This window comes from Bactrocera oleae, chromosome 3 (assembly GCF_042242935.1).
Source record: "Bactrocera oleae isolate idBacOlea1 chromosome 3, idBacOlea1, whole genome shotgun sequence".
Classification (NCBI taxonomy): Eukaryota; Metazoa; Arthropoda; class Insecta; order Diptera; family Tephritidae; genus Bactrocera; species Bactrocera oleae.
Genome location: NC_091537.1, coordinates 76,043,009 through 76,067,797, shown reverse-complemented (window position 1 = coordinate 76,067,797; position 24,789 = coordinate 76,043,009). Strand labels below are relative to the sequence as shown.

Here is a 24,789-nt window from a genome sequence, read left to right as displayed (position 1 = left end):
AAGTTGTTATTTGGTGATATGTAACATTTAATATTACGAACTTGTAATGATTACAATTGCTAACAATTTAAAATGAATTACAATATTTAAATACAATAGAGTTATCATGTTATCATATTGGCTAAAAGATGTTCACTGCTGTAAATGGTAGCTGGCTGAACATTTATTTAAAGCTTTCTTATAAACTATATTTTTGGTATTTTCTTGCGGTGCGGAAATATAATATATAAAGGAGATGGTTTTCTGACGCGCGAAAACGAAACATATTATATAATTGTCTAGGCGCGAAACAGGGAAACTCCAAGTAGATTCCGCAAACTTGGAATCATCGATATACGCGTGATCAAGACATTCTCTCATTTGTATTTTCTCTTGATGACGTTATTAATTAGCTTTTTCACAACCAACCCCGTTACATTGCAAATTCGAGGTTGATTTATGTTACGCAACAGGATAACAATTGTATCTAATTTTAATTACGGTTCAAAATCGAATGTACAGTTTGTCTGCCTTCTAACAAAGTTGCCAGATGAAGTCAACGCTGGGGCTACCTCATTTTGCTATCAGATCTTTGCCAATTACAATGAAATTAGGAACACTCACATTCCCCCCAAGTATCAACAAGAAATTAAATCCCTGCAGCTCCACTGTTCCCAGCTTGTATGAAACTATCGTATACAATTCTTTGTTGTTCATTCAATTGTGAAACAGTTGTGCAAATTGTTTCGGTCAATATTTTTGTATCATATTGTTGTTCTCTTTGCAACTTATGGTTAAATGCATCTTGCATAGAACGATTGGGTGCTGTCAAGTTGCAGTAATTTGTAGTATTATTGTGTTAGTTATGTTATGCTCGTAGTTGCAACGCAAAAATCAGTTTTTCTCTTTTTGGTTTTCATTTAACCAATGTTGTCATTGTTCAATTTCTATACACGATTTTTCACACATTTGGTTTTTTGGTTATAATTTTTCTTAATGTAAAAGCACAAAACCAAAATCCAACTATTAACAAGTAAGGGCGAGCTTAGTTCGTGTGTAACCGAACATTTCATACTCTTGTAACTTGCCAGCATCAAAGCCAGGGAAATACCTTCAGGTGCACATGTTTTGTTAGAACAAAGAAAATCAATATATTTAGTATATGATAGTTTGGGTTATTTGTGAACCAATTTGACATATTTTCGGCATTAAACTATAGTATATCCAATATTATACTTCCAGTAAATTTTCCTAAGGTATCTTACTTATTTGCTGAAATATGCGATATAAAGTCAGCCAGTAGTTCGAAAATCATTATATGAGGTATATGGGGGCTAAAGGAATTATCGACTTGATACAACTCATTTTTGGCATACAGGATTCGATAAAATGTTCACTGTAGGAACTGGGGTTCACACATTCAAAAATGGGGGGTGGAATAGTTTTATTCCGATGTAGATACTTTTTGGCAATAAGGTCGCCCAACTCAAAGGCACTATTCATGCAAAGTTTTATTCCGATACATTAATTGGCCTTGATTTACATCTGGAAAGTGAAAGAATCAGAAGGAATTTAAAATGATGTTATATGGGAAATAGGCGTGGTTGTAATTCGGTTTGGCCCATTTTCGTACTATAACATAGAAATATGAGAAGGATATTATATACCGAATTTGGTTGAAATCGGTTAAGCAGATCCCAAGATATGGGTTTTCACCTAAAAGTGGGCGGTGCCACGCCCACTATCTAATTTTGAACGTGATTCCCATAAAACCATCTTATACCATCCCAGAGATAAAATATAAATTCTCTGGTTTGTTTAGTGTTTGATTTATCGCGCTTTTAGTAGTTTTTAACAGTACCGTTATATAAGGAGTGGGCGGAGTTGCCACCATATTTCATTCATTTTCACACTGTCGATAGAGGCGCTTAAAGAATTTTGTTCTCAATGAATAATCATCCCTATTTATATATGTCTTTATATATGTATATATCATTTATATATGTATATATAAATCCACTTCTAACTCGACTCAAAATCCAGATGTAGTCAAAAGTCAAGATTTTGCTTCAATAATTTTAAAGTGGCTGATTTCAAAGAATACATCCCATTCAAAATGGGTACGGTTCACATACATATCAAAATAGTTTGACTTATACTTACAAAACTAGGTACTTTGTTTTATGTCAAAAATTAGGTACTAGCCCTCGTAGTATCAATGTTTTGTTTCTCTGAAAAATGGGCATATTGCCATAGAGCTCGTAGAGTTTACCATTTCATGTGATAATTTCCGGTGTTATTCTATTCTCTCTTTAGCTTCCTACGGTTTCGAGAAAATGAAATAACGGTGTAGCTATGAATGATTAGACAATCAATTTTACTCGTAACCACAACCGTAGTATGTTAAACTTTTGTGACTGGATCTAATAATAATAAAATAATTTGAAAAGAGGTTTTCTGCTCACTTAACAGCATGAAATGTGGTAATGGTATAAACTGAGATTTTGAGCTCTCTCACTGAAGAGCTCATGGTATTCATGTTAAAATCTTTATACATATAAATGATAAGTTGATTTTCTATATGCTTTTAAAGTTTCTGTATACATTTTGTTTCTTACTTTATACTTGTGCACTTACCATATGTTTGTATGCACATAGTTGACATTTACATTTTTACGCGGCTTTATGGGCCCTTTAGTTGATCAATAGTCTAATCAGGTAAACTTTCATTTCAACTTATTCCAATTGCGGTCATAAAAAGTTGGTTATCCTCGATCTATACCGCTCTCCATTGACAGTAACGGTGTCACCAGCTTTATTTCGAAAGAAGTACGGACCGATAATTGGTTGTTCATGAATCATGAAATTGTAAACATTACTGAATACATTGAAAAAAATTACAGATCATGACCTATTAAAAATGGCCGAAACAGCCCTTCCTATCATCCCTATTGGAAAACCCGATATTTAATCAAGCAAACAAAAACTCCTAAGATAATGCGAAAGAAATTAATAATATCTAAGATGTTTGTGAATTATTGCTTGTAATTTTTCATAATAATAGAACTTATTTTTTGTTTTTTATGCGTAAATTATTCAAAATCGATTATCTCGATATTAACTTGTAATTAAAGGAATAAATTGTAATATATAATCAAAACATCGGATCAATAATGTAAAGTATCTGCCGACGATTTTATACAGGTTTTTCAATTTCATTCATCACGTTTATAAGATTTTATTACTCTATCTGAGATTCCTGATAATTTTAAAATTTTTCTTGCAATGAAAACACAAAACATGCACAAAAAACGGTTTAACAATAATAATCAGTGAGCCTAAAAATATGTTTGAAAATATGGTGCAGTCGTAATAGTATAACAAAATATTGGGTTGCAATTTAAACTTTACAAAAATAACTAACTATTTATGGTAGTTGAGATATGTGGTATGTGAATAAAATTATGAAGATTTTGATACTCTGCATATATTCCTGTTGGCCGATTTTTTCTGTCATGTCTGGACTTTTCAATAAGAATTTTTTTTATATCATAAATTTTATGTTTTTAATGAAACAATGAACAAAGGTTTCCACGATCAAAATGTCGGAGACCCATTAAAATACTTATGTATATAAATGATTAACATGTTAAGCTGAGTCGATTTAGTCATGTCCGCCTGTCTTTATATAAGCGAATTAGTTCATTAATTATTTAGATATCGATCTGAAATTTTGAACACGTTCTTTTTTTCTTCTTTTTTTAGCTGGAACTACTAGCTACCATACAAACTGAACGATAAAAATCAAGTTCTTCTATTGTAGCTTTTTTATTTGTGAAAGGCCGAAAGTTAACTTTTTTCTTGATTTAATTTTTTATAGCATATAGTCATTAGAAATAGTGTATATATTTGTATGTACATACAGAATAAGTTGAATTGTAAATGAAGAAGGAAATGCCGAAAGGGTTTTTTATGGCAGTTCACAAGTGAACAGTATTCGCTGTAACTTTGGAAAGTTAGTTGAAAGCTGGTCTCGTAATTGTTTACATTCTAAATGGCATATGTTGGTATGTTTTGCAGTTCATATTCTTTATATTTCTGACAAGTATTTTATGTGTTGTTACTCGTACGTATTTTAGTATGATAAAGAAATTTGAAAATTGTACTAAAAGAAATTTTATATAATTTAAGGGTATAGCATATCACAAATCTGTAAAAATTCTACATACTGCTTTTACTATATTTGTGGTGAGTTAACCCTGACTGCACAGCCAAATGCTATAAACCAAAAGGCAAAAGATTCGAACAAGGACGGTGCGAGCTTTCAACGTCGCAAAACAAAATTTCTTTGAATCAGTGACGCAATTGAAAGGAGAAGTTTCTGTAGGTCCGCAGATTTGCGATCTTATGACAGATGAAGCTTTTGATTCAAAGTGGAATAAAGCAGAAAAAAAGCTCAGTGGTTTTTGTAAAATTACGTCATAATTTTATACTCACAATACGAATAACACAAAAGTTGAATACCACCGACTAATTATTTCATCAAAATAATATGCAATTTAACAAACGCTGCAGTGGGAAATGCTTGCTGATTTCTGTTAAACGGTTTGAAGTGAACCTCCAATTGAACTGCTTAAAGGTTAAAAAAAAAAAGAAAAAACGTTAGTTTCGGTAGTTCAGTTTGTATGGCAACTATATGCTATAGTGGTCCGATATCGGCCACTTTAACAAATGAGCAGCTTCTTAGTAAGAAATGGACAGGTGCAAAATTTCAGATCGATTGCTTAAAAACTGAAGGACTAGTTTGTATTGTATATATACATATAGACGGACATGGCTAAATCAACTCACTCAACTTTTTTCAAAGTAATGCTACAACATTCAGATACATTTTTTTAGATTGAAACGCTATAGCATATAGGTGCGATACAAACTGAATGATCAAAATCTAGTTATTGTATGGAAAACTTTTTTATTTGATCAGATATGTTAACGAAATTTCGCATGGATTATGGTTAAAGTAACGGTACAATCTTTGAACAATTTGTTTAGATAGGACTACTATAGCATATAGCTGTCATGCAAACCGATCGATTAAAATCAAGTTATTTTCTTGTTCTTGTATGGCAACTGTTTTATTTGTGAAGGGTATTATATTTATGGCGCAAACTAAGGTAACGTTTTTTCTTGTTTTTACTAACTTTTACTACGTACTGGTTCCAAAACCATTACATAATACCTTGTATAAAAAACGACTTCTAACATTCCCAACTGTAGTTCTGTAGATTAATTTTTAAAGGTGGTCCGAAATTCATGTCCATAGTCAAAGCATAATAATTAATTCCAGTTGTTTTAACCTTTTCAAAAGAAGTTTTCTAGTGCTAGCTTGTTTCTATTTTTTTTTTTACCCAGAAATAAACTTAATTATTCGTGTCTTAGTGAGCGGTAACGAACCTCTTCGAGCCCCCAAATAACATGAATGATTCTCATTCAGTTATTTACTGGCTATGAAAGGGTTCTATTAACAGTTCTCTGTGTTTAACACACAAATTCTCTTGTTAGAAGTAAACCTTTTCTGAGCTCATGCAGGGTGCACTTTTAAATACATTATGTATTCACAATTTTAGTTTTATCATCGAATATCAGTATCCAAAACGGTTTGAAAGAAGCAAAGGTAATTTTGGCTAACCAAACTTATATTTAACTGGGTTTATTGAGTGTATAATAAAAAAATTCATTCAACTACAAAGAAATTAACAAGTATATAACAGAGAATGAGCGCAAAAAGTAGCAAGCTCTTACGGGTAAGGCCCTTTACCGTCACGGGAATCGACTGGGGGCGCCAAGTAACTGTCACGTGGTTGTACTGGTAATTCAATATGTGCTGTGTCAGTGGCTTTTTGCTCAGCAGCCGAAGAGGATGATGCTGAAACTGAAGAAGATTCCGTGAGCGAAACGTCATTGCTAAGTGGCAACTCTGCTACTTTAGTAACAGGCGCCACAGAGGAAGCTGGGGCGCTCAAAGCGATGACTTTGGCTCTGACGGCATATGGCACACGATTCACGACGGCATTGAAGCCACTAGGCCCATCGACCGTGTAGGTAACGGTGCGCTGGTAACCATCTGGATCGACAACGCTGTACGAGCCCTGCACGAAATAGCCATCACGAGTTTCAGTATGCGACTTAATGTCACCGGTCTCGTCACCATGCACATTGTAGCTGTAATCGTATTTCGCGGGTGGATTGTATGCCTCCACAGGTGCTGCGGTAGGTGCGGATAGGATGTGAGCCTGTGAATTGAAGGATGTTGCAAGTTTTGTGAAAGTACCAACTGAATCCGAGGCCGAAGCCGATGAGGATGAGGTGAGACCGGCAAAGTTTTGTGGGCTATCATAGTCATAGCCAGCAGGTGTGGGTAGAGCATTAGGAAGCGGCTTTTGGGCTGCGTTGTTGTTGAAATCATAACTGTGCTGTTGTGACTGTTGCGCTGTTTGTTGTTGTTGGTCTTCTGCTTGCTGTTCAACTGCGTTGTTGTTATAGTTGGATGGGTTGTAATTATAACCATTTGAATTTGGTTGTTGCTGCTGTTGTTGTTGTTGTGGTTGCGATGGCGCATTACTATTAAAGTTGTTGAGCGCTGCCAGTGGTGCATTGTAACTGTTGGCCGGCTGCTTGACGTTATCATTGTAGCTATTTCTAGTATACACCTCGTTGTTTTGATTATTATTGCTGTTGTTGCCATTATATAGATCGGTATTGTAGTTGAATTCAGCGGAAACGATGCCCTGCGCTGCGGCTGCTGCGCAAATGAGTAGCACAAACTGTAACAGTAAATGGGAAAGAGTTAGAGATCCTTATGAAAACGCTTAAGATTTGTGTTACCTTGAAAACCATATTTGTTAAATGTATCCACTGATTGAATTACCGTTATTACAAACTGAGCGCTGACAACTCGCTTTGATTCGATGTTGCGTGTAACTGTGATCTTCCAACGAAGCACGTGAAGTATTTATAATGCAAGGGTCGCCAATAATGAAGTCGGCAATTTTCGTTCGGTCAATCTAAATAATAATATTAATAATAATAATAACAATCATATTAATAACAACAACAAAAATAATAATAACAACAAAAACAGTAATAAAAAATCACCGTTTACTTACATTGAACAACAGCGAAGAGCCTATGTGACAAAAAATTGGTTTAGTCATTGTATTACAATAATTTACTAATGTACTCCAAATATTGGTTGTAACATCAATACCGAAATGTGAGTAATAACAAAGTAATTCATAACCAAAATGTGTCGAAAAATCAATTGTAAGGCATTTCTTACACTTTCGGTCTTTTCGGATACTGTTAAGTTGTTATGTGCTATGAATACACCAGTTAACATTACACGTTTTCTTACGGCCTTTTATAAATAAGCTGACATAGTTGATAATAAACTATAGAAAATAAAATGAGCCTTCAAATTTCCCATAAAATAATAAGAAAAATTCAACGTTCGGATTTATCTATTGTATTATCAATATATAAATAGAACACATTACATAATGTGGCAAAACCTGAAGTCGTTCCTCCGCCTTTGTTCCTTGGAAGTTGCAAGAGTATAAAATTTTCGGTTAAACCCGAACTTATGGTCTAATCGGAAGTTCGAAAATATTTATATTACCCATTTTTGACAAGGGGAACATTAATATATCTCACAGATTGATCAATATTTTCGCTAAAAAGTCAACCATAGGCACTAGGTTCCACATATATGGAAATCTTTAGAATAAAAATTTGATTCGGTATCGCATATCTAAGCAAATACTTCTTCTTTTGCACATATAGATCATTCAAATACGTTTTATGTTGAATGTTTAATAAACAAAGTATTAGAGGACTTTTTGGGAATCGTTATATTATATATGATAACTAAATATCCATTGATTTCCATATTTGGAAATATATATTAATAATAATAATCTACCGGAATTTAAAATTGCGTAGAGTAGTAGTTTTCTGTATGCGCGGTTGTAGTCTCCTGTCTATTTTTATAAGAGGAAGTCAGGTAGAAAGAGTACCAAAGGTAGATAAAATATATATAGCGATTTGGGTGGTGTAAACTTGTTATAAAAGTGACATGGTTATTTCTATCTAATCGAAAATCTATCTATATTCCTAGTTTTATAGTTACTAGGTAGCGGGGCTAAGATGAAATTTTTCTTATTGACCCCCAAAAGCCCCTGTGCATCCGCCACTGCAGTTGTGCCAACCTCTAACCGGTTCTAAGCTGCTTTTTTTATTTCATCTACCAGTTGTTCCGTAGTAAAAGCTTTTTAGTGGAGTGTTATTTGTATTTTCTAAGAAAATTAACTTTAGCAATGTATATATTTTTTATACCAAAAGAAAAAAGTATGGTAGAGATATCAGATTCACGTGAGAATTTTTAATAGAAAATTATAGTGTTTTATCGATATTGAGTCAAAATGAGAAAAAAATAATAATAATTAAAAAAAAAATACTGTTTGGGATAAAAAAATATTTTTGTAAGTGATATAAATAAAAACCCTAAAAACTTGGTTATTTTAATTTTAGACATACATTTTGAGGTTATGTGAAAAAGGTGTTTACCTTTGCAGGTAACTTTGTAACTTTTTTCCATATCATTCGTAGTTTGATCGCCCCTTTCTCTTCCCGACCTCAGATCGTCCGTAAGCTATTTTTTTTAAGACCTGATTTTAATAGTGGCGTGTCTATTAATAATCAACTCCATTTCCTTTTCTACTCTGAAAAAGAAGTAGAAACTAGAAAAACTATACTCTTTTAATGCCTTAAATCAACGCACAATTAGAATTTTACATATATTACAATTTTTAAAATAAACTGCAAGCACTATGAGTTTTTGACTTATATACACCAAAAGCTAAATTTTTGTTAACTAATTTAATATAACTTTACATGTTCACTAACAAATCAAAGAAGGCACAAATGATGTACTTGAAGGAAAGAAATAGTTCATAAAAAAAAAAATTTGAGTGTCAGCGTCTATTAGCTGAATCATCATAATTCAGAGTCTCTTTGTCACTACTTTGTATTTCATACTTCATCTGCCTGGCTCGACGGTAGCCGCTGTGTAAAGTAGAGCAGAAAATCGGATTTGACATTCGAGCGTGTGCAATTAAGTAATTTAATTATGCATTTATCATTCATAAATATTTGTTGCAATCCCTCTTTCTAGAGGCAAACTTTGGTTGCGAAGGACCCGTTGAACTGCTTGTCAGACACACCTCCTTAATAATTTGAGGAATTTGAGGAATAAAAATTATAGGTAAAAGTGGAGAATTAATAGGGCACCATATACAACAAGCAGAAATAAATGGGAGAGAATTTTATACTTTATGCACTTTTGAACTAATAAACGTTACCAAAACAGAAACGCTTTTAATAAAGAGAGATGGATATTAATATGAAGACCAAAAAGTCAGCTCACCATTACCGGTATACGAGTATGCGAACGCAATGTGTAAATTCTACTCCAGTTGAATATTTTTAACGTTCAGATTTTGCTTTTAAAGTTTCAATGTAGTAGAAATGTTGTTTAGAAGGACATTAGGAATCTGTAAACATCTACAGAGGCGAAAAGTACGAAATGTGCGAAAAAATTCTCTAAAAGTTTGCTGCGTAAAGAACACATTTGGTTTGACGACTACACTCTAGGAAGTTCTATAGTCTTTATTCATATTTGCATTGAAATTTTTATTACATGATTTTTATTACAGAAGTTTCCAAACTTAGTGCTAACTCGTATTTCCTTAACACGTCAGTCTATTATGCAGCATGCAGTGATTGATATCAAGTTAGAAAGTAAATAAGGGCGCTTTATTCGTATAAAAACTACATTGTATTTTATTTTGTCCGTCAAAAATGTTAGAAATCAACCTTATACACCGAAAACTCTTGCACCCTACAGGTGTATTAAGTATCTTGTTGTTATCCATAGTAAAAATCATATTGCTTGCAAGGCTTCCAAAGTTCTTCGAATTCGATATAGCTGTAAAAGAGCTATTGTCCACAAATGGGGGTTGCGACCCTAAATAGTATAATATATTAACTGCACACAAGTCTCATATGATTGGTATGGTGTTAAGCAGTAATGAAGAAGTGCTGCCACTGGAACAGGTTCAGGGCGTCTGTAGCTGGATAGGGTATTATGGAAACTAACTCAACAAAGGCAGTCATTATAGATATATGGCCGATAAACGTTCAAGTGAATTATGAAACAGTGCTTATAAACATAACAAGTTGTTAGGCCATTGGGCTTAGCGCAACTCGTTATAATGTTCGATCTTGATACAATTCAGGTTTTCAGGACGAAGTCGTGAAGCTAACCAAAATTGAAATATTGCTTTGAACTATAAGTTTATTAACTGCAATATGTTGTAGGTGGCCAAACCGCAATAAAGGCAAACCGCTGTGAAAATTCAAAGATGTCATTAACAGACTTGTACACCCCACAACACCTAAGGCCCACCAACAGAACACACTGTATCACAAAATTACTATGGGATCTTGTAGATAGTGGACATACGTTTTTTGGTACTAACTAATGTTGGGCATTTCCTTTTGCGGTCTCACCTTTAGAAACTTGGTATAGTGGCATCGGCAGAATGTAAAACAAAGCTCCCAAAGTTTCAATTTAAAAGAAATTGGGCAACTACTGTGGAAAAAGCTCAGAAATTTCATCACGTCCAACGATTTATTGAATGCTGAACGAGCCTAATGATGTCTTAAATGTGCCGTTTGCTAACTGAAGATTGTGCCACCTCGCTTTTCAAAGAACCAATCGAAGTGATAAGCAAAGTAGATGACACTCATATCCATTATAAGTTCTGGAGGGGAAACGCCTGATTAGTGCAACAAAACTTGAAATCAAATTTTTATCAAAAAACTGGGTTCTTTTTGAACTTAACCAGCATGCACAAAATATAGAACAAAAACAAAAACAGTCTCTTAAATTCAATAATAAATAAGATATTTTTGAAACGGCTATCAGCAAAAGTCAGGTGGCCTTCCACAGGGCTGTGATATATTTAGTATCAATACTGCAGATCTATTTTAATTTAGCATAACGAATTGTATGCTTAGTAAGCTGGAGCCTACGATGCGTATGTTGCTTCGTTGTGCTCATGAAAGAAATACATCTGTTTCTTTCGTTTATGACGTAGACTGTGATGTAGTTATTTTTTTTTTATTTAAAAAGGAAATTTTGTTTGATTTACAAATTTTAGAATGCGGTTGTGATGAGTAAACTTAAGGTTTGTCATGTAAATATAATTCTCGTTGTATTCCATACAAATGAAATAAAAATTATTTTAATTGATATTTGAAAGTGTATGCTAAAAGTAAAAGCTTGCATGAATACTTTTGCTATTTTTTTTTTAGTTTCTGAGTATTTCCTACTTTTAGGTAAGCTCGTTAAATTTAAGTACGGATTACGTCAGTTGGCCGTATATTTGGCATGCTGTAAAACCAACCATATTAGTAATTTTTTTTTTAAATACTTTTTACTGCTTTTGAATCATAAATGTCGAGAGATTTTTGCAACAATAAAAAATTTCCTTGCCAGCATACCACATCAGTGGTAAGCAAAAATGTGGACCACATACGGAGTCTATGTTTACATTTACTTAAGCCAACGTAACTTAGTCTTTAAAACAACACTACATACATACATCTATTAAGAATTAGTAGCACAACGAACAAACGGTTTATTTAGCTTTGCGAAAAAAAGACATGCAGATAAGTGGTCGTAAACCGGTCGTTTAAACACTTGACAATGCTACAGGCAAAGCAGCCACAGATCGCTGGAGATGTACGAGTGCTTATGGAAGACTTCAGTGCGGCGATTGGGTATAATGCTACATATACGAAGCGCAAGCGATGAGTTGCTTTCAGCACAAAGAGGAGTTAAGACGCGTTAGCCCAAAGCGCGGCGCTTAGTTTAAGCGGCGGCAATCCGGTATACTGCAATTATTTGCTTTGCTTCCGTCACAAAGACGATGAATCGTTTGTTGGAAATGCAGCGCGCATGCGCGACCGCAAACAAGGACGCAAAGTCAACAGAAAGTGAGTGCAATTAAACTATAAATCATAAATCATTTGAAATAAGCGACGCCATTTAACTGGCTAAAAGCGAGCAGATATTTTATACTATATACATATCTACAAGGTCTAGAAATATTTATTAAATTCTTCTTTCCTTTTTTACGTTTTCAGAGCCCTCACTGCCTTTTATAAAACAGTTGCAATTCCTCTACGGCTATGTGCTCGGCTTTCTAATGGCGCTCACCACACTGCTCTGCTACGATCGCTTCCTGCTGCAAACGGCGCAGCTGCGGCAACACAGCACAGCCACCGAGAATTGGCAGACGGGCTATGATACCGCCTTGCAGCAACTGAAAAGCGATGCAAATACACTGCAGCAGCAGTTGGCTGCGGAAGTACGCGTGCTTTGCATGGTGTTGACCACGCCGGCGCAGCACGCAACGCGCGCCGCACACGTGAAAGCAACTTGGGGCAAGCGCTGTACGCGCCTCGTCTTCTTCAGCAGCGCGACGGACGTGGCATTGGGTGCGGTGCCGGTGGTGGATAATGCCTCCGATAAGTATGAACTGCTGTGGCATAAAGTACATCAAGGATTTCGTTACGTATACGCACGGTATTACGCGGATTACGATTGGTTTCTGAAGGCGGACGATGATACGTGAGTGAGTGTGCATAAATAAGGAAATATGAAAGTGAAATGCAGTGATTTGTCAGATATTGATGTTTGCAGGAGAAGTGGTAAAGAATTGTTATTTTTATTTATTTCGTAGTCACGGAAAATGCCAACGCGTCGCATTTGATTTTTCGCATAAATTTGTTTGCCTAATCTCCGAAAAGTTATGTAAACTTGAAACTTAAGAAACACGCTTGGAGATAGCGGTTAATGACCGCGCTTTAAATTAACTGTGCAAATCGAAATTTGAATTGTAAAACGTGTAAAAGCGAAATTATTTTTGATTCTGAATAAATTAGTTCGCATACTATTTCATCTCAGCAAGTATAAATAAAGAATGTGCTGGTGTGTTTGGCTAGCTAAATATAGATAACAAAATAAAAAAACAGAAAAATAATTTAAAATAAAAGTAGCATAATTAAAAGAAAGAAGCCGAGAAATGTGAAACAAGTTTCTTGTTAAACGAGCAGTGAAATTGTACTGGATCATTAGACAAAGCGTCCAAATGCAAATTATTTTTATCTTCTTACCGCCAACGTTCAGTCAGATGACTTTATTTATGATAAATATATTCAAAAAGAACAGAAAAATATAAGTTGAAACAAGTTCTTTAGAAAAAAATTGTTGCTAAAAACAAAGTAGAAGAGTGAAACACTTTTTTACCGTTGTAATAGAACGTGAAATGAAATGGAATGTGAAAATATCAAAAGCAACCAAAATAAATGGGACAGAAATGACGTGAAGTGCGATGCTAATGAAACCATTGAATGAAATAAAAAAGTATGAAATAAAATATTTGTGATATAATATGTTGTTTCAAGAAAGTGATAAAATGTTTAAGTGCTATGCGGAATATAACTTTATTAGTGTTAGTATTTAATATCATAAGCCACTTGCAGCTAAACTTTTCGCATATTTCACAGGAAGCGAGCTTCTTTCATTAAAGCCCAAACATTTTGTCTTGGGTTGGCGTCTGCTGACTGTGATGGCCAATCTCAAGTATTAATATGGTTTTCTTGTTTCCATTGAGTACAGAGTCTGCTCCTATGTTTTGGATCATTGTCTCCTTGCAGCATCCAATCATTGTTATTTTTACCGTAAAGCATCTCAGCTGACTTCTGTAAACCCTTTTTATACAATTTTCCGTGAAACACCTCAGAGTATACTACTTTTGTTCATCTAACTGTGATTTGTATCTAATAATCTAATAAGCTGACCTAAAAATAATCGAGTTAGATATAGCGTTATATATATATAAATGATCCGGATGATGAGACGACTTAATATCCGAGTGACTCTCTGTACGTCCGTCCGTCAGTCTGTCCGTTTAAGCTGTACCTTGAGTAAAAATTAATTTGCTTGATGAAACTTGGTATACATGTTTCTTGGCAAAAAAGTTGGGACAAGTTTTTAGATGGGCGTAATCAGCTCATTGCCACGCCCACAAAACGCCATTGATGGAAAACCTATAAATTGCCATAATTAACCCGCAAATTACTATGAACACTATGCGTAATTTTAGTCTTCATATTGATACCATGGTTTTGAAAGCAAAAGGTGTTCTCATCTTTGTTAAACGTTGGTCTAAAAAATTTAGAGATTCATTTATTGTTAAAACTCTTTTTACAACTTTGGTTAGGCCTATATTATAATATGGTTCTATGGAATGAAATCCTAGTTACCAAATCCATTCCCACAAGTTAGAGTCTGTTCAAAAACAACTTTTATTTTTCGCCTTAGGACATTTCAAATGGGGTTCTACGTTAAGTCTACCTCGTTACACTACTCGTTTAACACTAATGAATCTACCTGCACTTGTTAGTCGTAGGGAAATGCTTGACATAATTTTGAATGAAATATTTTTTTCTGTAGCTGAGCAGTTTTAGATCTTGACTCTTAAAAAACTCTCATGCCTTTCATGACTCGATTAATTTCGCTCTTTTCAAGTTAGATCACCCAAATATCAACAGGTTATATCATTTCAACCCCAAAAAGGATAACTATAGCTTTGTCCTCACTTTTAAATGTCACGTTATTTCTTCCTCTTCCTCCTGAGTTGTCATCGACGTTTTCAGTTTCTCTATAATGGTCAGACCACTTCTTCACAAATGTACAACTCGTATTTAAATACTTTGCAGTTTTTAATAGTCCATTAGGAACCTTAAGGATTCTTCCTTAGAAAGGTTAGGAACGTTTTTTATACTGAACGGTAATTTTTCTTATTTATTTATAAGATCGAAAAAAACTGATCGAATTATATGCGTCAGTGATGGCAATTTAACATATGCTGATTTGCAAAAAAAAATATATAAACAGTAATTTTTTTGAACACACTGTACCATCGCGCTACTTATGTGTCACTGATAAGCTCGCTGATAATAGTCAACCCCAGTTGTTCGATTACAACCAAACGCAAAAAATTTAAATATAACAAATCAAGTTTTGCACAGCGCTTACCTTGCAAACATATGTAGTCTTGAATAATACAAAAATGTCGATTATTAAATTCGATTACTTCTTTAATTATACAAATTTTCTTAAGTCGACCACAATTTTAGAAAACTATACCAGAAATCGATTGGAGATCACGTGACCAATGTGTTTTGCCATATCAATGACGCCTGAAACGTCACCAGGCCATCTGTGGTGAAAGTGGCGTCCAATTTTTGATATTTTTTCCAGTTGCCAAATAACGTATTTTTTAGCTTGATCCTTCATCCATTAAATCAGATGTTTTCGGGTGCCAAGCAGCGTGGATTCATTTAAATGGCTCGTTATGCTTCCTGAGGTTTGACAATTATTTAATGGTTCACCATAGGTTACTCACCCCAGGGGAAATGTTGCAATACTTCATATACTTTTCGATTTTCCAACGCTTATGGTAACTTACCAGTTGTTAAAAAAAATATATATATAAATATAATTTCGGACATCCCTCCACATTAAAATTAGATTGCAGAACTCATTCGCTAGGTTCTAGGAGACTTAACTTTTGTCTTTCCTACTTGAATGATAGAAACAATTATGCTAGACTTGCAGATCAAGTTTTCCGTTATTTTCATTCATGACGTAACTAACCGAGGTAGTCTTCCATCAAACGCACTTTAAAACAAGATAAATGTTAAATTTGATTATACTGAACTTATAATACCGTTCAAAAATAACAAATTTTCTATACAAATAATTAATTTTGATCGTTCAGTTTGTATGGTAGGTATATGCCAGAAATGAACCTCTCTTTGGGGGAAGAGGATGTGTGCAGAAATTCGGATCGATATCTCAAAAACTGAGAGACTAGCTCGAGATGGACATAATTAACTTATATACATTGGACATTCAATAATTTATTTATATTTGCTTGGATGTATTTGTTTTCTCTAGCAATAAAATCGGATATTATGAAGCGCATACATTCAGTTCAAGTTCAGCACTTTTACAGAGAGCAAATGAACCAAATAAGTTTCGAAATAAATTCAATCGGAATGTTTTAATGAAAATACCGCTATCTTTTTATGGTTTATAATATATTTGAAGTGTGTGATATTACGAACGAGAAGAATAGTAAACAAAATAAAAAAAGAAATTGAAATTGCTCCACTTCAATTTTATTATAATTTTCTCTCATCTTCTATAATTGTATCTCACTTCTTGCAGTATATTCATTTATCTCTTCGCAATCTAAGTCTAATAATTTTAATGTCTTGAAGCTTCATTCAAGATGCTATCACACCTGCTACCTTTTTTTGTGCTCATATTCGTATATATCTTTTATGAAAGCGTTGCCCGTGTTGTTTCGTAATATACCATACATATTTGAACTAAAATAATTTTTGAATATATTGCAATTTCATTCCAAAAGCTTTGCACTTTCCTCGTTAAACACAAAAATACATACATAGGTATATATAATATATACTGAAATCTTTAAGGGATAATGATATATACATATGTATATATAATTTGAAAAAACATAAAATCAAATAACATAAAGATACTCCTATAAAGTAAATAGAACTACCATCTCACATAAAAGAACATGAATTTGAGCTTCCCGAAGTCCAGTTTTCAACAATATTGACGTAACAATTTTTGAGTCGCTTTGGCTTTGAATGTCGGTGGTCTTGCTGAAAGGCCAAGCGTTCTCAACTAAAGAGGGTTGTTGACAAACTGTTCACAATTTCTTCCAAGTGTATTTTGATGTTAAACTTTCGCATTCTTTTTATCGTCATTTTGTTGAATTATTGAAATAAATTTATTTTAGAATATAACATTGTATCGCAAAATTGGAATAACGGTATCAATTAATTTGCAAATCTTGAAACAGAATGTACAAGTATTGTAAAACTAAGTGTTGTAATTATGACCTATCATGAAGTGTATAGCAGTCTGTGCATATTTAGCGAGATAAACCAACGCAAGCCTCACCAGGTTACAGACTGACCGGAAATAAATAATTAGCTTCATGTAAAGATCAAACGTTCTTCCTTACATAGGTAACTTTCATATTAATTGCAATGAAGTGTGCTATGAAAAACCAAAATATTTTTCCAGGCTAATTCAGTTTTAGTTTCAAGTCGTGATTTTTTTACATCCCCACTATATACCTACATACATATATATTTATTACATCACTCGCATTGCTGCCTTCGATATTTTATGTAGTGTGTTAGTGTAACGATTTAATATAAAAAAAAACCCTTCATATATCAGTTTTTTAAGATTTTATAATTTTTTCTTTATAACAGCTACGTAATCATGGAAAACTTACGTTATTCGCTCTATGCTTATGACCCCGAAATGCCAGTTTACTTTGGTTACGAGTTGGTGCAACTAAATGTGGTAAGTTTATGAGCGCATAAATGTTAATATATCATACTTAATCTTGTAAAAACTGAAAAATTTTGTATTTATGTGTATATGTTTAATATGTTTGTGCATAAATTATCTTCATGAGACATGTAAAGTCATCAAATCGCCATTAAATTGGCTCGATTAACGTCGTGCAAAAAGTTTGTTCGTTTATATTTTGCATTCAAATTTATGTTAAGTCGCCTCTACAAACATAAATACATATAATGTTGTAGTATATGTTTTATAGTTAATCGTCAATCAGTTGTTGTTCTAATAAATTATTCATTCATGGTTTGAAAAATAGGTATTTAAATTTTTTTTCCATTATTTGAGTGGCTATAAAGTATATTTCTTGTGCATATAGCTTTGTACTCATCAGGCTGTACAGAAAAGAAGCATTTCGCCTAAACCCTTTAAGTAGGGAAGTTGCCATCTGTTCACAAAATTTTTGTTCAAAAAAATTATAACAAATACTATTATGCAAATAAATAAGTTTAAGAGGCCTTTAATTGTAAGTATTTTTGAAAATGCCAGCTATAGCATATATGTAGCTGCCATACAAACTGACAGATCAAAACCAAGTTTTTGTATTGAAAACTTTTATGAGGGGTATTAGGTGGTGACACATAAGTTAACGTTTTTGTAGAAATATTCAAACTATGTTCTATTCCTCCAATGCTTAAGGCAAATATGTGGTAGTGTCGCCACGCTGTATAGAGCAAACCATTTATAAGCCAGATACTATCACAAAAGCCTTGAAAAGCACATTTCTATAGAGTTAGTCGGCAATAAGAATGTATTGTTATTCTATAAAGAATGTCAAGATTTGCTCTTTATTTACAGACCTACATGTCCGGTGGCGCTGGCTATGTTCTCAGCAAAGAAGCCTTCTCTCGCGTTGTTACAACGGGTTTTAATAACGAAACACTTTGTCCACCAACTAAATACGCGCTGCCCGAGGACTACTGTATGAGTATTTGCTTGCAAAATGTGGGCGCATTGCCTGTGGATGGACGCTTCATTCAGCCCAGCGACAACAAGCAGACATTTTTCCCGCTGCAATTGACTGATTTTATAGATAGCAATGAAACTCTGTCTAGTGGAGACTGGATAGAGCGCCTGACGCCGTACACAGTTGATTGGGTAAGTCTTTCTCAACTTTTTGATGCATCGTAATAAATTATTACTTTTGCTTTTTAATTTTTAGGGCCTCAACTGCTGTTCGAATTATTCCATTTCGTTTCACTACACAGATCCCGCTATAATGTATTTATATGAGTTTTTTGTTTATCATCTGCGCGCAGTCGGGCTTCCTCAACCCCGCGTCACATTGCCAGATAAAATCGACTCCGCTGAACTATTGAGGCGATTTTCTAGTGACCGAAATACAAAGGACCCGTGGATGCCGCTTAAGTGGGTGGATGTGTCGTGAGAATGCAATTATATATGTATATATTGTAAATATTTATTTTAAGTGTCTGTATGTAACGGTATCAAAGTATTCCAAATATATTTCATAGGTAGTTCATTTATTTTTATATACTCGTACATATGTATATATATTTAATTATTGTTCAATAAAAAATAAATAAAAAGTACAATTCTAAGTATGCAAACTAGTTAATTTATAAAAAAATCATTTAAAAAATTATGCAAGAATAAAAATTAGCAGAAGAAAAAAATGGAAATGTCTAGAACAAGAAGGATATACACAAGATTGCGATACGCAACGTCTTAAATCTAACTGTAAACTATCATAGAAGTGGTTCACAAAGCATTTCCATCCTTTTGTTCATGGTGGTTCAGGAACGATTTTTTCTTTGTCAAAAGCACACCGAAAAATAACAGAATGACGTCATAATCTCTATTTCGATTGTTCTTGATCTTGACGGATTAAACGTTATAAGTAAATAATTTCAGATTTCATAAATGGTTTGTGAAATATTCAGGTGACCACAACCCCGTTATTTTTTTTGACACAATCGAAAAATCGCGTATGCGGGAAATATTCTATGATTCATTCTGAAAAACTTTGATTAAGTGAATATGGGTCTTAAACCGGTTTCGAGCCAGCAATTTTTAAGGCGAAGTTTAATTTTTAGAGATTTTGAAAATTTCTTCGTCGGTTTTGAGATATCCAAATGAAATTTAATGGTTGTATGAGAGGTATGTGACATAGTTGTCCGATTTTCTTTATTTTTACTGTCATTGTTAAGTATATATTAGAAAATAGTTCTGCAAAATTACGTACGTTTGGCTTTTTAATTAAAGGCAGGTAATCGGAAAATAAAATAACTGAATAATCGATAGTATGGGTAATATAGTTGTCCGATCTGTACGACTCCGACAGATGATCAATATAATGTCTAAATGCACCTATGTATAAAATTTTATTCGGCTATCTCAAAAAGTGACGAAGAAATTTTTATAATCTCTAAAAAAAATTAATTAATCTTAAAAAATATCTAAAAATTTATTTGAATTTTGTTGAATATAAGACATTTTAATTGAACTCATGACTTTTTCAAATTGATGCCAAAACGTTTTGCGAAGAATGTTAGGTTATCACACGGTAATGTAAATATCTATAAAAATTTATTTGTTAATGTTTGTTGGGGTTTTTTTCTGTGCGGTAAATATTCGACATCTGTACATATAAATCCTATTGTTATTATTTAAAATTAATTTGAATGCTTCCTAATAAATATGGCGATTACTGTATGTTAAATGTAAAGTATTGTTTTATTGTAGCATAGTTTTAGATGCGCGTTATAATTAACATCACGTCGTAAAGCAATGAAGCTTATAAATAATATTTATATTCAATAAATTGTTGATTAGAAATTATGCAAATCAGATAACTTTTCATTGTAGCTAGTATTATAGTCATAACTTTGTTGTGATATTAAAATTATTATTAAATGTTTACGCATGGGCGTGAGATTTCGGATGGCGACAAATTGTACATATTTCAATTGTAACGGTGCGATGAAGTTCCTTCAGAAGTGGTATGTATTTTTACTTTTGAAACGTTTGTGCTCACGTTCCGTTGCTTTCTTCATCTTTAAATGACCTACACTAACATAATTTTTAACGAAAACGTGATTCTGATCTGAACTTGATGACACCGTTATTAAGAACGAACGATTTTTTAATGTACATAAAGAAATATTTGACCTAAAAACCTCTAAAGAGGAATCGGTGTTAAAAAGCAATATGTGGGATGTGGAAGGCACATACAATAGCTAAATTAAAAAGAAGCAATGAGGTACTATTTTATTTAATACATATATGATGAGGTATATACCACTATAGACTTTGACAGATCAGCGATAATGAGTATACAATGTATTTAAGTAAAATTTTTAGGTACGATATTAAAATCGATCCCGTGCTCCATAGTGAAAACTTGAATAATTTTTTGGTTTGCAAAAATAGGGCATTGGGTTTATAAAAATATTAAAGCACAGCATCTAAAATAGTATTGTTCAAAGTATATATAATATATTGTATATAAAATATTCCCATCTATTTGGCAATTTGTGGATTCCATCTTAAAAGAACTATGCTGGCTTATCGGCCAAGAATGAATCAAGCCAGTTTTTGATAACCTGTTCTGATAACAACCGTATTGTAGTGATGGCGTTCTTAATCGACCAAAAAAAGTGATAGTTAGTAGAGGTCCGAATGTCTGAGCTGTAAGCTTCTCATCCGCTGTTTTCAAATAGCTTTTACCCTTGTCTTGCAACATGTGGCCGCATGTAGTCATAAAGGAAAATTATTACCTTTTGTCTAGTCGGCAATACCGTGCGGTTTTTGGCAATCGCTCGCTTATATTTGATAAGTGTTTGTTAGTAGCGTTCCCCATTAATGGTTGCACCCGGTTTGATAATAACATATGTACAACATGCTCCTCTGATCCCACCAAATACAGAGCGTAGATGGCGTCATATTTTTTCGGCTTTGCTGTTAATTTGGGTGGTTGGCCGTGCTTCACATATGATATGTTGCTTATAGGATTGTTGTAATGAGCCCGTTTTTCATCATCTATCACAATCCTTTGCAAAAACCACTTTTTTGTAGAGTTCAGGCAGTATTTCTGACATTCGAAATCGCCTTCAACGTCTATTGGCATCAATTCTTGTAGCACCTAATTTCCTTGGTTTTGGATCTATCCAGCTGTTTAGTGACTCCCAAAGATTCTGCGAGCTCTTCTTGGTTTTGGAAATATCGACTAATGCTTCCAGTTTTCCATATTTAAACTATTTTGGCCACACAGGACGTTCTGCCGCAAAAATCAGGCACAAAATTCGACATAATTGAGTGAAAAGAATTATTGCTGTTTACTCTTCAAACCGAAGGACGGAAAAGGACTTTCAAAAGAATTTTCGAAATGTTGGAACAATGAATGAATAATAAAGTTATGCCATCTCGTGGCAAATCGAATATAGTTAAACTAATATATAAATATAGCCATCTCTATGAAAATTGTGTTTGAAATAAGTATCGAAGGCTAAGTTCTAGGGTTTATATTATTATTATTAATATAATTAGTCATAATGTAGTATTAATAATAATGTAGTATTAGTGGAAACTAAACTAGTGTAAGACAACACACTTTTCTTGCGGGTTTCAGTTTCCTCTCTGTTAGCACATACATATATGAAGGATTTCCAGTGTAAATATTTCGTCACCAGACATATTGCTTGATTGGTGAATTATTATTTGGCGATTATAACAACTCGCTGACACACTTTTTGTCGGCATTACATTGCCACGAATTCTGTGCCACTTGATTGGTCAGTCTTTGACGTTTAGAAAACATAACGAAAGCATACACACGCGTCTGTTAGTACATATCACTTTTCGCACATTACCAACACCAATGATTGACTGACCCCCAAATTTGATGCAGTGGCAAACGTTTGACAACAGCAACAACACGAGCATAAAATCATTTGAAGCCTCTACCTTTTTGCTAAATTTTTGCGCTTTGCATCATTTACTTGCCTGGCCGACACACCTTGGAAAATTTAGCCGCGGACACACTTTGCTGCCTACTGTAATTTACGTAAACAACGTAAATATTGAATGACAAAAAATTTAAAGCGAAAACAATGGCAACAGCAACAAAGATATTTTAATCAGAAAACAAAAAAAACCGTACGCCTCCTGCTAAGACAACAAAAACCAATGGACATGAACACACGACTTAAAAGAATCTCAAGTCAAAGTGAAATAAAAAAGTGTTTAATTTTTGTTTTTTTTTAAAAACCAGTCAAACATAGGTTATCATACCATGGCAATATACAACAGCCGTAACCATCTCACCAACCGTTGCTGACACATCATTGCAAAAGCACAGCTGAATCCGTTGGCGCACAGTGGTGTGTGTAGCGAAAAGATGTGAAAACACTTCTTAGAAAAATTAATTCAGTCAAATCACCGCTGCGACTGACTCGAATAATTTCCAACCAAGAGACAAAATTTGCGACCGCATTTTACTGTAATTGAGCATCAATAGTCTCGGCTTATATGCGTATTCAAGCGACTTCACATAACCCCAGAAAAAAAAAGTCCAGCGGTGTAAATTCACACGATCTTGGACGATGCGTGATAAAACGGTCAACTTAAAATGCGTGATAAAACGGTTTTCTTAAAAAAATTTATTCTTTCGTTGGCTGTATGGCATGTTGTGCCGTCTTATTGGAACCGTAGGTTGTCCATATCAACATTCTCCAATTTCGATACGAAAAAGTAATTAATCATGGCTCATCATGTATACCACATTGACCTTAACATTATGGTCGGCTTTAGTGACTTTTTGAGAATTTAAGGGCATCTCAATATATATATTATATAATATATTATAGCTTGTGGATTATCACATTTCATCGTTGGATTTTGTAACACCGCGAACCAAGATACTTCCGTAGAGTAAACGTGGTGTGAAGCCGCACCGCATTAAGCAGTATTTTTGACGAAGCTTTAATACATACATAGGTATATATGTTTTAAAGAGGTCTGAGAGTCTAAGAAAAAATACGGCCAAAAATCACTAGAATCTGGAGCCACGGATAAAAAGTATAGAAATAAAAAAAATGTACAGTCGACAACAAGCTTTTTAGATTTGGGTGGAAAATCCAAAATGCGATTTGTTATGGTTTTATCAATATCGATACTGTAAGCACCACTGATCGCTGTTTCCAAAAAGTTAGTTAAATCAGCTGTTTTGTAGAATTATAATGTTTTTGAAAGATTTTAGGGACTGCCACTCTTTTTGGCTTGAGATCATACTCTGTTAAGTGTCATACAAAAGTATGTTCCTATATTTATAAAAAACTAGATGCTTCATATTGATACCATGGTCTTGAAAGCAAAAGCTGTCCTCAGTTTTGTTAAACGTTGGTCTAAAGAATTTAGAGATCCGTATATTACTAAAACACTTTATACAACTTTGGTTAGACCTATATTGGAATATGGCTCTGTGGTATGGAACCCTAGCTACCAAATCCATTCTGACAAGTTAGAGTCGGTTCAAAAACAATTTTTACTTTTCGCCTTAGCGCATTTCCGATGGGATGCTAGGGTAAGTCTACCTCCATACATTAGTCGTTTAAAACTTATTAATCTACCTACACTTTCTAGTCGTAGGGAAATGCTTGGCATAACATTCTTAGTGAAACTTTTGAATGGAACTGTTTGCAGTTCTTTTCTCCTGTCTGAAATTAAATTTAATATCCCGGTTCGCCTTTCGATGCAGTTTAGACCTTTACTGCTAAAATCCTGTAGATCAAATTTTGAACTAAACGAGCCATTCCGCCGTATATGTCATGATTTTAATTCTCATTCCAGCACATTTGACTTATCTGACTCACTTTTCAAAATTAAAAAGACTTTATTGTTTTCTCTTAATAAATGAAAATGTAACAATTTATTATATTGTAACTTTAGATCTTAGCAATTTTAAATTTAATAGTCGAAATAGTGGATACCTTTTGATAAGAATTTTATTTACTGAACTCTTGAGGACATAGGGTACATTATTTTTAGCTTTAGCAACGCCGGAGTACATCAAAATTTTATGTACATATAACTTAACTGTAAATGGGCAAAGCATTCCTTATCTAAATGTAGACCGCAAAATTCGAACTGACTTTGCACTTTTTTGATAGTTACCGTGAACA

General features: G+C 33.7%; 2 protein-coding genes across 2 annotated transcripts; one reads left to right on the top strand and one right to left on the bottom strand.

The window, feature by feature from the left end:
* Nucleotides 1–5,657: 5,657 nt before the first annotated feature.
* Nucleotides 5,658–6,947, bottom strand: Cpr23B (Cuticular protein 23B). The gene is made up of 2 exons (XM_036376551.2): nucleotides 6,865–6,947; nucleotides 5,658–6,803 (listed from the first exon to the last, which is right to left on the bottom strand). Exons 1-2 carry the CDS (start codon nucleotides 6,874–6,876, stop codon nucleotides 5,778–5,780), a joined length of 1,038 nt encoding a protein of 345 aa, XP_036232444.2. The 5' UTR covers nucleotides 6,877–6,947; the 3' UTR covers nucleotides 5,658–5,777.
* Nucleotides 6,948–11,910: 4,963 nt separating this feature from the next.
* Nucleotides 11,911–19,209, top strand: LOC106625278 (glycoprotein-N-acetylgalactosamine 3-beta-galactosyltransferase 1). Its single transcript, XM_036376552.2, has 5 exons — nucleotides 11,911–12,099; nucleotides 12,250–12,736; nucleotides 17,497–17,590; nucleotides 18,446–18,745; nucleotides 18,810–19,209. The coding sequence occupies exons 1-5, from the start codon at nucleotides 12,033–12,035 to the stop codon at nucleotides 19,032–19,034; spliced, it is 1,173 nt and encodes a 390-aa protein (XP_036232445.1). The 5' UTR covers nucleotides 11,911–12,032; the 3' UTR covers nucleotides 19,035–19,209.
* Nucleotides 19,210–24,789: the final 5,580 nt, after the last annotated feature.

Bases quoted from the DNA above. Each gene is read 5' to 3' on its own strand.
- LOC106625278 (XM_036376552.2), top strand. From the start codon at position 12,033: ATGAATCGTTTGTTGGAAATGCAGCGCGCATGCGCGACCGCAAACAAG. The intron at 12,100-12,249 runs GTGAGTGCAATT...TTACGTTTTCAG, and splicing joins GGACGCAAAGTCAACAGAAA to AGCCCTCACTGCCTTTTATA. The intron at 17,591-18,445 runs GTAAGTTTATGA...CTTTATTTACAG, and splicing joins AGTTGGTGCAACTAAATGTG to ACCTACATGTCCGGTGGCGC.